Raw genomic sequence first — 15,983 nt, 5'->3', positions numbered from 1 at the left:
ACAAAGCCAACGGAATGATTATAATGCGCGCTGTGCAAAGTTTACACCGTAAAGTTTCGCACCCCGGCGAATCAAGCTTTTGTTATTGGATCCAGCCGTATCTTCGAGCTCTCCTGGAGGGAAGATTTTACTCAGCCCCAGTCTCCAGACTTTCCGACAGGATAAAGCGCTACGAAAGGGATGCAAAAAGACGTGAGGTTTTGCAAGTAAAGCATTTTGCGGTGATGTTTTAAATTGTCTTCTACGTAATTACCTTCACTCGCTTCTCAGTCTCCTATCCTGGATCGCTGGCAGGGGAGTTTTTTGAAGACATTTCTTCAAAGTATGATTACAGAATGTTCAATCATAAACCTTTCGCACACAACCGCATCATCGTCAGCTGGAAGTTAACGCACTTGTCATTGACTTCGGAACAAAAATGCCTAGCCCGTTCGTGTGTTGGTGGCAGCTGTGCTCATTTGCCTCGCCTGCTTGGACTTTCTCGGGATCAGTTTTCCGAAAAATGTCGTAAAGTTTAGGATAACACTAACAAGATTCTTCCCTCCGGCGCATCCCAGGAAGGAAGGCCATTTATTGGGCCACCAACGATAGGGTAGCATGTTAAAGTTATTCCTGTGACCATTTGAAGAATTCTCATCCCATCCGGCTACAGTTAGATAAACCGGAATGGAAATAAACAACTTTGTTTCCTGCCTCAGATCGTTCCCGACTGCTTATCGAGTGACTGAACCTTCCTTATCGCCTACGGAAATGCGCCATCCTTCAGGGATGGCATCTGAAGGAGAGCATCAGCTTATCCCTGCTATCCACAACGAGTCCAAGCAATATAACAATTTCCCCATACAGGACAAGTAAGAAGGGGGTTGTTTAAGATGGGTTTTTTTATGGTTCAACTCTAGTCCGTTGGAGGTTCTCTCCCCTGAGGCTGCTTCCTTCATTGTGTGTGTCACCAAATAAAAACTTCTAATAGCTTCCATCCAGCTGGAGCGTTGGAAACAATGGGCAAATAAACATGCCCTTTGATTTACAATCAACCACAAGTATGTTTCGCTCCCACAAAAGACCTTTTCCCGAGTGCCATGTTATAAGCATCATCGACACAACATATCCCTTTCAATCTGCTACATCGCCGGTGCATTACACACTGCGTAAGCTAAGCAACAGCCTGCCGCTACTGTTCCTCTCCACCTGCGCCCCTATTTTCAACGTCAACAATCTTTAAGGTCATTCAACACGCCCATCGAACGATGACATCGAAAATTGAACAGAAACACATCACAACATGCTGTACACCCTGAAGCAAAGCGAAAAACACATCCATTCGGTAAGAAAAAGCGGACTGTCCTCGTTGCAAACCATGCACACACCCACACACACACAAGAACGCAATATCGCCAAAAGCCAGGCAGTACACTGTGCATGTACGCTGTAAGGAAAAAACTTGACTTTTTATTATTTTCATGTAGCGTTCCAGTTCACCCTTCTTTGTTTCTTTGCACTTCTGGTTCGAAACACTCTTCACGAAGAGAAAATAATAAAAATTGCACGATGCAATCCTGATTCCGCAAGCATGCAGGATGGAAAACTTGTGGACTAAGAGTCCTTTAAAACTACGCACGGGGTTGGAAGAGTGGAAGGAAAAACGTATCGATCCCGTACCGTTACGGCAAACTGCTGGCGGGGTTTATGGCGGTACGGAAGAAATTAAAACATGCAATCGAAGCGTACACATTGACCTGGACTTTTTGATGAGTCAGTTGGTAAAATTGGCCCCCTCAACCACTATAACGTTTGGTTTGTTTTACAACCTCACTTTGACAGCGAAACAGAGCAATAAATGTTTTGCAATCAAATGACTGCAATTGGGTCTTGTGTGTTGGCAGAAACTGTGCCATTAACACGGAATGAAGGACTGAAGACGACGTACCACTAATGGTATAGTTAGAGATATTGCCATAAGAGGGCGTCCGCTAGTGTTCCTCCGTGTTTTACTAAGTTTACCGATTTAGTAACGAGTCCTTCTAATTTATATCCCCTCAATCTTATAACTCCCCAATTTCATACCCTTTTTTAATAAAACCATCACAAAAGCACCTAACCGATTATAGACCTCTCATCACAAATCTCATTAACTGTCTGTTTCCTCCGTCCGACACAATAAATTGCGATAACCACACACTAATTCCTGGCTCATATCGCTTTAATGCACCCTTTTTACTCAACTCCAATCCCATCCAAACCATTCCAATAGCTGCAGCTCAACAAAGCAGCAGCTGGTTTCGGGGGATTTTCTGCGGTTGCCACACGTAATGCCACGCTTCTGTTCTAATGTTGATAAAATAATAAACCAACCCACACAACTCTCTCTCTCTCTCTCTCTCTCGCTTTGCCGTATTTTTCCTATCTCTTTTAGCGGCTTATAGTGTCAGAAAGTACGGCTTTTCTCGCGACTCTTCCCGGAAAATTTTGAAAACCCCCTCCTTCTCCGGTTATCGGTACCCAAACGGCGGTAAATTTTGCCTCCCAGTTTCCCGAACTCATTCCTTCCGTTCGCCATTGATTCTTGGTGTACCCATCCCCACAGCGCCACACCGAAACGCTTGGTTTCCTCTTGAGCACCGCTCCTTCAGAGGTTGAGTAAAAAATCCCCAAAGGAAGTCATCTTCCGTACCAAAAAGTGAGAAAGGCGACAGTAGACGTCTCGCGTAACGGAGAACCGCCCCGTTGTGTCACCCTCCCTTCCGATTGCGAAAGCTTCTCTGATAGGCTTTTCCGGTAGGATTTTCCACTGGAATGAGCAGCATAAAAGAGCGAACCACTTCACACCTTCCAGTTCCGTTCGCACGAGTGGTGTGCTTTTAGTAACGGGACGATTAGTGCGTTCCGGAGTGCGCCGGGTGTGGCCTTTGGAGTAACTTCTACGCGGACGACAGTAATTAAATAATGCGCAGCGTAAGTGTTGGGAAAAAAGTCAATCCCGGTTACAAATTGTTGCTCTCGTCAAGCAGAGGAAAAAAGGGGAGATCAGCGTTCGTTAAACATCCTTCTGGCTTAGTGTGGTTTCCTCCCGTTACAAAGGTGCGTGCCGGTTTTGTTCAGTTAATCGCTTCACACAGAGTCATTAGGGCGTATAGTTTGAAGAGTACTTTAAGTGACAAGTGGGATTTTAATACAAATTTATTGCTTCAAGTCTGCTGAAGCCTGCCAACAGCAAGAAAATTAAAATATTTATATTAAAAGAAAAAACTGTGATCAAATCACTCACGTAATAGCATCAAAAGCAATTCCGTTCATAATAAATTGTCAAACAAACTGGTTCAAAGTTCCGGTACAAACTTTCCGTAAAAAATGTAACCCCGTGTTACCACATGACACACGGCGTCTGCCTTCACAGAAAAGGGGGAAAACATTTCAATCAATCAAGACAAACTTGTAATTGAATCAGTCCTGGTAACATGGTTTGTTTTTGTTCCGTTGCGGCTGATGAAAACAACTTTTGCGGTGTGACACGCATACACGCACTTCAACATTGAAGCAGCAACTATTGTACGCAACAAATTAGAGGGAAAATGCCCGAGCAAATGTGGCTTTCAATCTACTTTTTCCCCCCTCTCGCTCTCTTTCTCTCTCTTTACGGAACCCTTCAAACGTTTTACAGCTTATGGAGCTCCTTCTGCAACAAGCCTCACTTAGCCTCCTAGAAGCTTGTTGCATTTCGCTCTCAGAAGTTGTCGATTGTGAACGTTTCTACTGGTTTTAAACACACACACACACAGCGCTCTTCAGCACCACATAAGCGAGTCATGTTTCAAAAGAATCTTACTTTCCCACCGTGCGCTTTAACGATGCTGAAGGACTGTTTTTTTTTTTAATATGATCCTTCAAGTCGCCTGTTGGTAGCTGCAGCTTCCCTGTACTACTTACCCGCACTCGTTGTGGGATTTCTGCCTGATCCATCACTTATCTTCGTTTACTGCAGGAGGAGGAAAAAAAAGCATCAGAAACAGGGTTCATTTCTGACATGCAAAACAGAAAGTTAAGGTTGAATTTTTATTTTTGGCACTTTTTTACCCATGTTTATGGCTCTTGCAGCCCGGTGGGATAATCTGTTTGGGATGCAAAAAAAAGTTTCGTTAACTTTCCAACCGTCCAAACAATGCCCATGGACACGGGGATGTTCTTTTTTTCTCTTTTTGCTCCATCACATACTTCAAGACTGTCCTCTAAAGTTGAGTGTACAACTTCGCTGTAAGTAAGGGGATAATAAAGGGAAGAAACAAGGTTAAGGTAGGTAGCGCACGTAAGGATAAGCGGGCAATGCTAACAAACCAACAACTTTTAGGGTTTTTGGATCATAATTCTCGGGATGGGCGCCTTTTTTTTGGCTCTACTGCTCTTGTTCATACCCTGCATAAGTAAACCGTGGGAAAAGTTGCTGATTTTGCGTAATCACTTCCTTAAACACGGGACTCGGGACTCGGAGCTGTGCGGATGAGCTCATCTGGATAGGCAAATGACCAAACACAAAACTCTTCAAAGCAATCATCTTGACACTTATTTCTTAGTGTCTGTCAATAATTTTTGGGTTCAATTTATGCAAAACACTCTAACTCCTAATGAAGATGTTCGGAAGAAGCTTTTTTTTGTAGCAACTCATCAGAACGCGTGTTCTTCTAGAGCAGACATGCTGAGAGGCGATTGTAATTTTAAAATCTCAAAGCCTTTTTATCGCGTACATTAATAATGGCCCGGTTCAAACCAACCCTATCTCTTTAACACAAATCCAAATGCCAGAAACAGAGCTCCAAACTACCGAACAACCCTCACTTAGATCCTTTGTTTGTTCTACCACATTGCTAACTACTTTAATCCTTCCTTGTCTAGGCACATTTTTAAATCTCCATTTTAAATTTGTTTGAGCGTGACAGTAACTCCCCATCGCACAAGTGATGGCACAGAACAAGGGACATCATTAAAATCTGTTTAAAATTACAATGGTAAAAGCAAACTCAATTTCACTAAAGACTCCCGCGCTGCAAGTACTCCGTCATCTTGTTCCTCACAATTTATTCTTTCCCGAATACAGAGTGGAGAGCAAAAATCACAAAATCATGTCGATTTGGAACAGAATTGATGCCATGTTCTTTATCTTTGTTGTACTTTTTTCTATACAAAAAAACGAATGCTTTTTACACTCTTCTCTTAGGAGATTTTATTTCAACTGCCTTCACACACTGAACTGATACAACGAAAGAAACCAAGACTTTGAGCAATAGCTAGACACACAGGAGAGTGCACGTTATGTCGGGAACTTTATGTCACGTAATGTCTGGCTGTTGTTTCAGCAAACAACTCCAGCCCGGGGGTTTGAAAAAACCGCTCAACTCCTCACGGCTGTACATGACATTCTACGTGAATGTGCCAACGGGTGGAACAATGTTGTTCGGGAGCATCAACAGTCATGTTATTGTTTGTGTTTATCTGCTTGCCTTCATTGCCGGGAACCTTCTACTCAACCCCACAAGTGGTAATAAAACGAAAACGAACAAAACAACCGGGGCTCAGTTACGTCATTCAGGGACGATTTAAATGCCAGCACTAACACCGGAGCGCGCAGCAAATGAATAGATGCTGGGAAACTTTACACCAGCGAACCAAAATCTTTCATTTATTACAAGATGTACCCGTCTAGGGAAACTTCCGGTGCAAAAAAGGGGGCATTAGCAGTAAGAGGATTAACCTTTGGGAAGCAATCGCTTCGATTGCAAACCGGTTACAGTGTTGCAATCGAGGGTGAGCAAGTAAACCCTTGCGTATCTGGGCGCACCTTTCCGGCCAACTCATCGAATTATCGTTAATCCTTTCACGCTACCTGAACCCCAAATCAAAGCCACGATTGAAAACATATGGTCCCGAAAGAACTTTAAGATAATACGTCCCTTTTTTCGGCAATTGCAGGCAATGTGGAAAAGGGCACCTAAATCCTTGCGTTTAATTAAGATCAATAAAACCCAGACATAAATAATCCCTTGTTGCTGCGCTCGTTGACAAAAATCCTATCCAAACAGTGAGGGACATACGCTTAGCAAACATAATAAAAGCATTAAATGTATGTAGTTAAATGTCATTCACCTTTTTGACCGAAAATAATTTTAACCGCTCTGCTTTAATCACGTAATTGTGTAACTAAATACATAAATTATTTTTACTTTTCTGTTCACTTCATGGAGACGCCTGGTGGTTTTGCTTCCCGATGGAGGCGCATGGTGATTGATAAAATTATATTTTTGTATTGTAAAAACGCTTCTCTCACAACAAATCTTACAAAATCTTTTACTGTTCACCGATTCACATAAATCAGTACGAATCAAATTACAAGACCAAATTTCCCTTTCTTTCTTTATCATTTAATGAACAAAAACTATCGATAAAAGCAGGAAAATAAATGGCGTAAAACGTATCACTTCAATGTGAGAACCTGCCCAACTGATATCCCCCCCCCCCCCCCCCACACACACTCACACACACAAACCTCCATTGACCGGACACAAAAGTCCCCGTTGTACTCTAATCTGAAATAGATCAGATTTAATTGCTTCCCATTCTCATCCTGCCAGATACTCCCTACCTTTTTCCCACCTTATTCGTCTGGTTCGTGGTGTGTCAACGACACGATACCGAATGTCGGGAATCGGTTAGGGTAGTGTCTTAAGTGCTACATCACACCCGGGATACCCGGAAATAGTTTTCATCTGGCTGGACCTTTCACCCCTCGCAAGCGAAAAGTCAGAACCGATAAAAGATCCCCAAGATTGAGACATTAAACATCTGAAGCTGTTTAACGGATGGAATGATGTGGTCTGGACACTCGCGAGGGGTTCATTATTATGGAAGGAGGTAATAAAAACTGAATTAACCTTAATCTTATAACTTATGCTTGCTGCTGGTTGCCTTTTCCTCCTCATTTGTGTAATGGTGCAGTAGAATGTCCCCAAAAAAGGTTTTTAAGTCATTATCTCTTATTAGCAAGATTCTTTCTACTATGAATCGCTCTTACAACAAATGAAGCAATCAAGTAAAATATGCTTCACTGTTCTTCTCTAATTACACACTGTTTTTATTTAAAAAATCAACAATTCTACTCTACACTTCGACACCATAAAATATCCTGATTATTGCATCGTTATCAATGTCTCTTCCGTTTCTTTCGTTGGCCCACTTTCCAATTCCGACCATTAGTCGCTTCAGCTCTGTTTACACTTTAACCTACCAGCCGTTTGCCCTACAGTTCCATTAAAAGCATCGTAAAAGATTCAATTCTATCACCCAACAACACCCATCGCGTGTGATGCAACAACCCGAACAAAGTTGCCACTCAAACCGAACGAATATCGAATCAAGATATCACGTTTTTACACCACAGCCACGGGGAATCTTTGCTGCCGGGCTCCACGATCTTTGAAACACGATGCTGCACCCCGGTATCCAGAAGTAACGAAAGAATCATAAATGGTGTGTGGAAATATTTATATCCTTCTCGTGCAAGCCCTGCTATAACTTCTGCACATAAAATATCGATCGAATCATTGCAAAACAAGCTCAGCTGCGAGCAGCTTTTGCTTCTATTTTTCCTTCCCCTTTTTTACAATGTCCACAATGTTAAGCGTTTTTTTCCCGATGCACAATCTTGCGCAACCTGCACCCCATATGACGAAGTGCAATTTCTTGCATCGAATACAAGAAGAAACGTAACGTGTAACACAACTTCCCAGCATCCTTGGAAGCCTCGGTACGCATGCTGAGCGTGAATGGAATCGTTCAACAATGTCCGGTTTGCCGGATGGTTCCGTTTTCGACAGCAGCTTTTGTGGTTATAAATTATAGCAGTGAAGAAAATAGCAAACGAAAGCAAAACAGCGTCGCATACAAAACCGACGTAAAGCGAGCGAGCAAAATTGAGTTTATGGTGTAGTGTGTATATGTTTGTGTGTTGTTATTACACCCACTTTCACGGCAGGACGATTGGATGTGTAAGCGGACTACGGATTTTGTGCCATTCCAAGGGTTGGACAATCGTATTGGTAATGGAAAAACGCCGCTCAACAACGACAACGAACAAATCTGATTATGATGGAAAGACAAAGTAAACAATCATAGTGCTATCCTGATAGCGTTTGGTGGAGGTTTTTGTATAAAATATTTAAAGATTGTGTTTTATTCTTTATCTAACACAGCTTAGAAAAAATTACCGCCTTATGGAGCGTTAGACGTCACGGAATTATTATTGCAAAATGTATTGCATACATTTTGGCGCACACTAGCAAGAGCAAGCTCTAGTCTGCAGAAGAGAATTATTGCTCACGTATTCAAATATTCATTCAATTCTCTTTAATTTTTAGTAAGTAAATTACTTATTGGCTTCTATTTATAGTTCTTTATGCCGTACAAAACAAAATTTCAAAAAAAAATCGAGAATAGTTTATCTGGTCTATCTTACCCAAGACAAACAAATGTCTTATCACTCCGTTTTATAAAAAAAGTCAGTGAAAAATACAACAGCAACAAAACAAAAATCACCCCCTGTATTAAAGGTTTCATTAATTAAGCCTAAGAGAAGGCCACTCGGCAGCCAGCAAAAGTATTCACCAACTGTACCGAGCCTGCCAGCGCAGGTGCGGTGCGGTTGGTAATTAAGCTGATTATTTTCCTTCTATCTGTTCTGTGCTGTAAGAGAAAAGTACGAAGATGGCATCAAAAAAGGGCCCATGAAATCTTTTCCTCTATCACACCGGTATATTGACATAGCATAGCACTCTTGGAACTGGCACTAAGAATAAAGCACTTTCTACGTTCTTTTTTACTTAATACCGGACACCCAATCAGACAGGATCAGTAACCGGTAACCGAAGCATCGAAGCATTCCAAGCACTCCCAGTCCGGGGTTACTCCCGAACCATCATTGCCGTATCAGTAACCCTAGGCTGCATGCTCCGGCTTGCACCGGCACAGCTACAGCTGCAAAATTGTGCAGCGGAAAAATGTAATTAGAACTAATGACTTCCATTCACATTATTGCGCTTCACCGGCGCTAGTCGTCTGTCTGGGGCTTGGAAATTGTGAGTGTGGATTTTGCTGGATTTTTATTTTATTTTCAAACATCTATCTCTCGGTTATTTTTGTTGTTCCAAAAGGGATGTGTTCATTGCTTCGTCTCGCTGTAGAAGCACTAGCTTGAAGCTGCTACGAAGGCAAGCATTTGATTGCAATTAAAACAAACTGCTAGAAGCCATACAGTCTAAAAGTGTAGTTGCATCTAACTGTATATAAATAAAAATAAAACCTCAAATGGTGCCTTAAAAATGAAACACAATACGAAAAGTGTCAAAACAAGGAAATGCTATAAAAACCCAATTCACACCCATGAACAAACAGAACAAACGAGAAAGTAAATTACAACAGTGAACGGATACAATAAAAAAAACAACCTTTATCAACCGTTCCCTACTATCGCACGACTCATCAATAGGAGAAAAAAGGGCGAACAAAAACAGTGCCTGGGAAGCATTTGAGGGTGTAGTCGGCCACCGGAAGCAGTAGCACTACTGTACACAAAGCCCACTGTCCGCTACGTTACCATGCTGACGTTTAATTAATCACGTTTCCTCTGTGTTTTCCTTCCGTATCTGTGAAACGACAGTTTTTACACCATTTTTTCCTGTAAAATTGTCCCTTTTTTAAATTTTTCTTTACGGAGTTTTTCTTACTTATTATAAGAAACAGCCGCGAGCAGAGGATGCCTACGTAATGTAATGCACAGCAAGCGAAATGGAAACATTCCCATACAAGAATTGGTCTAAAATGAAAGAGAGAAGGAAAAAAATCTTCAACCGTCCAACGTATACAATGGAAAAAGAAAACAAAATGGACGGGAAAAATAATTTCACCGTCAGTGGAATGTTCCACCGGCGAATTGGTTGCCGCAAGCAATTTGTTATTACTTTCCGCGTTCACGCTTTCCCGGACAGCTTGGCGTCAAATTGAACGATTAGAAGCTTTTGGGAACGGTTCACATTCACTGCTGCCAGCTAACGAGAATGTTCGCTTATGCGGGTGAAAAGTAAACGTAACGTCCTTTTGTTCCTGACACACCCGGTATGGAATGTACGTCGGATGTAAAAAATTTTTTCAATAATAACCCCTAACTAACTCATCCTTTAAGCAAAAAAAAAAAAACCCCAAAGCACACCTGAGATCTCTCAGTTAGTTGCAGTTTGTGTAGATAAAGTTTTGCAAACCACATTATATCCCTTATCACTTGGTGCTAGAATATAAAGTGCTTGTCCCATATTATTTATCCGATCTCCGACTATCCTCCATGTTCAATCCAACCGCTGGTTGCTGATCAAATATTGACCAACCACTTCATAAGCCTTAGTGCTTACACACATTCGATCATCAAAGTTCAATGAAGCGTAGGCCAAACTGCAAACAAAGCTCACCCACAGGAGGTGAAGTCTGTCAGCCAGACATGGGCGTTAGATCCTTTCGGCAAACACACCGACCGCTCGGGAGGGTTTCACTTTCTGCCCTCGGCTAATTTAAATTTCAAACCCCATATCAACTCTCTAGACAGAATAGCAAACTTTCAGATCCATGTCAGTGCAGTGGAAAGTGGTAGGAAGTGTCGGGGTATCGACTACGCAGTCCATCTTCAAGACTTCTCTTCTTGTTGGCAGATTCTCATGACAACCACGACCTAATTTCCCGATGCAATTTAATTGACATAACGACCGGCTCGTGTGCAGCAACTCTTGCCAGGTGCAGCGTGAAAACAATCACTGGCCAAGGCAGCCTTAGCATTACTGAATTATACATTGCTTCAGGCGGAACCCCCGGAACGAACGCTTCATTCGCTTCGCTTTGAACGAGTTAGCTCGACATAAAAGAGAATTTTTTAAAAAATCCTCCTCGTTCGCCCTCTGCCGTGAAAGTGTGTCATCTGTACAAGTTGGAAGCTCTGGGAACAGTAATCAACACTATCCCACCGGGAGTAGTTCGCTCTAGTTTTCTGTCCTTTGAGCGATGCAGTCTTGACAGCACTTGGGGAGCTTGTTTTTGTCCCGAGGATGCATCCGAGCGACATTCCCGACGGAAATAGAAACTAATTTATTGGTACGCTCCCTTGAGCGGGGAAGAGCGTTTTGCTGCAAAATGAGGAAACTTTCTGAGATGAATTTTCCCAAAAGATCGTTCCACTTTGTGCTTGTACTTGAAGTTTCATCAACTCATCCAACAATCCCATTTTGACCGATTATTTACTTCCAGAAAACGTTTGGCGCACCGATCTCGATTTTATGGTCACCCACAGCGATCGTTTGGTAGTGCTATCGTTCATGACCTCCTCACCGACGTACCCGAACGTCAGCACGGCACGCCCACCGATGAGCGACCTGGAGCGCAAGCTGTACCGCAACGGATACTTCGAGCAGAGTGACCTCGTGGAAAAGTTTTCCGACTACGACGATGACATCGCGACACTGGACACTAGCGACGAAGCGTTTCGCACACACGAGGCACTCGAGATGGGCACACAGCTGTTTGGCGGCAGCTCGTCGATTGCTATTTCGACGATGGAAAACTTCAACGTACTACCCGGTGGTGAAAATCCAACTACACTCCACACACTACCACCGGTGCGTAGCCTCATCACAACGACAACTACTACAAAAGCACCTCATTTGAAACCGCCGGTATCTACTTTGAGTACCGTTCCAAACACAAGCCTCGAGAGAGCCAGCAGTCGCGAAAGTCGTCGAAGGGATCCGAACCGAAACAGCCATCACCGCAAGGCGTCACATTCGACGACGAGCGGAAAGGGACATGTTGGTGGGAAGGTAAAATCACATCATGCCAACCATCACCAGCACGGACAGCACCATCAAGAGCATCGGAACCGTTACACGGAAGAGATAGACACGCGGCTGGAGCTGGAAGAACAACAGGAGCTGGACTGGAGTTTGCTCAATCAACCCGAAGGAACACCGACCCTCATCGAAACGTCCGCCGGTGGTAATGGGAAGCGGCTGTCCACCAAGGTGAAACCTTCCGACTCGAGTGCTCCTACAATTGCTGCTCCACCTGGCACAACGAGAGCTACAGCGTCCAAGTCCGATTCTAATCAACCGAAGCGTCCAATTACTGCTCCTCCTGTCACAACGACCACCACAACCACTACTGTTCCGAATGTGACGAGAAAGACCACATCAACCACCAGCAAGGACAGTGACATTCACATCCTTAAGCCGGTAAACCTTCCGGAGAACATTATCCCCTCAACACCGGTCACGACCAACTCCAAGATTATCGAAATCAAACCAAAATTAAGCACCACCACAACAACGACAACAAGCAGCGCTTCCGGTGCACTGTCCAGAGCTGCCACGATCAGTCGCAAAAGCAGACGCTCCGAACCGTTGTCCGGGATGGAAACGTTCAGTAGCGAAAGTTTGGAAAGCATCGAAAGCATCCCGAGTGTCGATGAGGACGAGTTTATCATAAAGGATGAGAACGGGATGGAGATTAAGCCAGCCTTTCTGATTGGTGCTGCACCGGGAAATCTTACGCTGCGATCGATGCAACTGTCCGGATTTCCGGCAATGCTGGCAAAAATCTTCGGATCACCGATCGAACGTCAGTTTAGTGCCGGTTCGGCGTGGTCCAGTATGCCGAGCTTGGAGTTTGTTAACCTTGCCATTGCGCTGGCGGTATGGGCCGTCCGCTATCCGTCCGTCTTTTGGCACACGTCCAAATCGTTCGCCTGTCTGTTCAGTCTGCAGATGATTGCGAACGGGGCAGACATACTGCTTAGTTTTGCTGGTGCAAGCGTACTGTACAAGCTGCAGACCCTTGGCCAAGCGCTACCACTGCAAGCACCGGCCCTAATCCTGAACGGGACCGTTACGATCGCACTAACCATCCTAGCGCTTATCCTTACGATAGCATCCTCGATGGTGCTGTATCTGTACGGGCATGGGAAGTTGACGGCTAGGGTACGCGATCGGCGCATGATCACGGCCAAACAGAGTGCGGACGTATGGGCGTACTTCGCCCACTGTTCGTCGCTCTGCTTCGTACTAGCGCTGGCCGTCGTTAAAGCTCCACTAATGCACGATCTTAGCGCCACCTATCGGGGAAGTCTTGATGGTGCTGTACTTGCTGCTGGTAAGTGTTCGCTCAGATCGCTCAACACTTGAAGGAGAATTGTCTTTTTAATTTTAATTTTTACATCCATCCAGCGCTTGGTTCCGTGATGCATCTATTTATGTGGATCGTGTTATGGCTAGGACTAACGGCCAAACGACGCTGGCACTTCAAGCTACCGCCACTAGACGGTGGTCGACTTGTTGGAGCATCCGGCGCCTCTAGTCAACCATTGCTGCGTGGTAATGGAAGTCTTCGCTCACCGAACGGCACTCCGGTCAATGTACTGCAGGGTGGGCAAGGAGGTGGTCCTGGCAATGGACCGGGTGGCGGTGGGCCCGGCTCTGGATCGGGTGGTGAAGAGGAAACGATCTATTGGCCGAAGATTGCACCGAACTCGCCAAAGCTCAAAGTAACATTTAACGAAGTAACCAGTACGTCCTCCGAACATGCTCACGGTCCTCATGAACATGGCAACAAGCGGTAAAGCATACACAAGACAAGTCTTACCAGTTTCTTCAACTCGCTCGTGCTCGTGTTTTGTGTGTTTTTGATTTTTGTTAGTTATGTTCGTTTTTCTTGAATTATACGCCAGTTTAGCATGTCTCTTAAAGAACCATTAGGAAGCCGTCTCAGGCGAATCCTGGCGTAAAGTTAATGCACCATTTTACATACGTTTGCACCGCACCATTATCCGTACAATATAGTGTTTGCTTGTCTTTGTTTGTATCGTTTGTGTTTGTCAATTTTATTCGAAAATCGAAAACATTTTAACCCCTACTTACACGCGCTTTTCCTTCCCTCCAAACGGGTGAAACAATAGCCATCCGTCCGGTGGAACCACGATACGTATGTCCAGTATTACGGGGGAAGCTGATGACGGAGACTACGCTACGCTAAGGGGCCCAACGGGCGATCTGCTTCATCTCGGTCCGTACGAACATCCTGCACCCTCCGGATCTCCTTCTCCGCCACCACCACCACCTCCCCAGCTGCTGGACGATTGTGATATGCTGGATGAAGCCAGCAACAGTAATACGCTCGTTGGCAGTGCCAACGATCACGCGGACGATACGTCGGAAGAAGGCAAACTGTTGGCTTGTGTGCGGGACGATAGTGTCACGTACGCATCCACCCGGGATCTCGAACCTCCGATTAGTCGTACGATGTCACGCGAAACGTTTATGCGATCACCGGAACAGCTCAGCAGTCCACTGGCGCCGGTCACCGTTACCGTACACAACCATCTGGAAAATGGGGTAAGTTGGGCGTATCCTTGCAGCAATGCTTCCGAAAAAAATTACTAATTCTACATCCTTTTCTTGTAGCCTCCTGGATCAACACCACGCTGTCTCCGCCGGGCGGACTCCGGAATGCCAACGGAAGCACTCACTCCACGGTCCGATTCGACCTCAACGGAAAGCTCAACGTCGCCGCCCGACTGTCGCGATGCACCGTCCGAAACATCGAGCGGTGTTCACTCGGGCGAGGAGCGTGACGAGGTCGTCATAAGACCTCGCTCGGGTCCTTACAAATCCATCATTAAGGCACCACCGCCCGCCATCCAGGAGGAACCTTTTGGACGCTCGACCAACATGAAGATGTCGAGCTTCAACAAGGATGGTACGAGTGCAACGCTTCCACTGACACGCGGTGCTTCCGACATGCACCGATCGGACTACCCACAATGTAGCACGATGCCACTTCCGGCCGGTTATCATCAGCAGCAGCATCATCACTATCACTCGCAGACATCCTTCACCCCACCTCATTCGGGTTCAAGGCAACAGATACAACCGCAACAGCGTACGACACTTCCGAACGATGTCCGTTACGCGACATCTTCCAACCAGTTCCTCAAGCGGTTACCGTACATGAAGAACGCAGAATCGCCGTACGGACACCTGGGGCTCGGTGCTGGACATCATACCTTCTCCAAGCTTTTGCATGACCCGTTGGCCATGCCCTCAACTGGCATCGGTATGCCGGTGCACTCACACTCCAACCATAGCACCTTTCTGCCGCCGGCCACCATTCCGGAGGATCGGGATTCGGCCAACTACTCGATGATATCTGACCAGGATCGGGAAATGTACATAAACGCGTCACAGATCAATGGTATGCAGATGCAGCATTAGACAGTGCGAGATCTCACGTCATTCGTAACGCTCGAAAACAAAATGGCGCACAAATTATTCGCAATTTTAGGGAAAGTTTAATCATTAAAATTCGTTCCTTTTCGTTGCTGTACAAAGTTTAAATTTTCGAACGAAAAATCATACTCATACTTACTAATAGCATACCCCCTTTATCAGTTACTTTCGAAGACAAGCTCGTGTACATAAACTCCCGCGATTAGTGTAGAATAACGATCGATAATCATGCGATTCATTGTTCCCCGATACGGTGAACCTCGATCCTTCTTCAGCTTTAATGCTAGCCGAATATGGAGCCTCATCCACGTAGGACGAGTCCACGTTTCTTCATCGCCTCCTTTCACTAGTTGTTTTTTTTTTTTCATTTACCAAGAGAAAAGCGCCATGTCCAGAACTCATAACCTGCTTGACTACATTACCGGGACTGCATCGATTGGGAGGGTTCCCCATTCGAACCCTTTCTTATATCCAACAAAAGACTCTTGTAGACTGCACCGCCAAAGCATATCCCTTTAGACACTTTGACCACAAAACAATGGAACAACAATCCGAATCTCGTCATATCACTGTTTTATCTCACCATACCCGTACAGAGAGAAGTGTAGCGCGATTTAAGCCATCATAGAG

The 15,983-nt window shown here is 44.8% G+C and overlaps 4 protein-coding genes across 5 annotated transcripts in view; 2 read left to right on the top strand and 2 right to left on the bottom strand.

The window, feature by feature from the left end:
- LOC126556723 (protein tincar) overlaps positions 1 to 15,342 on the top strand; it is a 28,790-nt gene extending 13,448 nt beyond the window's left edge. The window contains exons 3-6 of the mRNA XM_050212184.1: positions 11,326 to 13,221; positions 13,296 to 13,683; positions 14,024 to 14,459; positions 14,529 to 15,342. Coding sequence (XP_050068141.1) covers positions 11,326 to 13,221; positions 13,296 to 13,683; positions 14,024 to 14,459; positions 14,529 to 15,338 — 3,530 coding nt within the window. The 3' untranslated portion in view covers positions 15,339 to 15,342. The remainder of the gene's footprint in view (positions 1 to 11,325; positions 13,222 to 13,295; positions 13,684 to 14,023; positions 14,460 to 14,528) is intronic.
- The window catches only part of LOC126557240 (nicastrin), a 380,964-nt gene that overhangs the window by 46,419 nt on the left and 318,562 nt on the right, over positions 1 to 15,983 (top strand). The gene's annotated exons all lie outside the window — the stretch shown is intronic.
- LOC126557054 (nuclear pore complex protein Nup107) overlaps positions 1 to 15,983 on the bottom strand; it is a 408,812-nt gene that overhangs the window by 309,258 nt on the left and 83,571 nt on the right. The gene's annotated exons all lie outside the window — the stretch shown is intronic.
- LOC126559365 (AP-2 complex subunit sigma) overlaps positions 1 to 15,983 on the bottom strand; it is a 576,875-nt gene that overhangs the window by 529,691 nt on the left and 31,201 nt on the right. The window lies entirely within an intron of this gene.

Source organism: Anopheles maculipalpis, chromosome 2RL (assembly GCF_943734695.1).
Source record: "Anopheles maculipalpis chromosome 2RL, idAnoMacuDA_375_x, whole genome shotgun sequence".
NCBI lineage: Eukaryota > Metazoa > Arthropoda > Insecta > Diptera > Culicidae > Anopheles > Anopheles maculipalpis.
The sequence above is the reverse complement of the archived record's forward strand: the minus strand, read 5'-3'. Positions and strand labels throughout refer to the sequence as shown.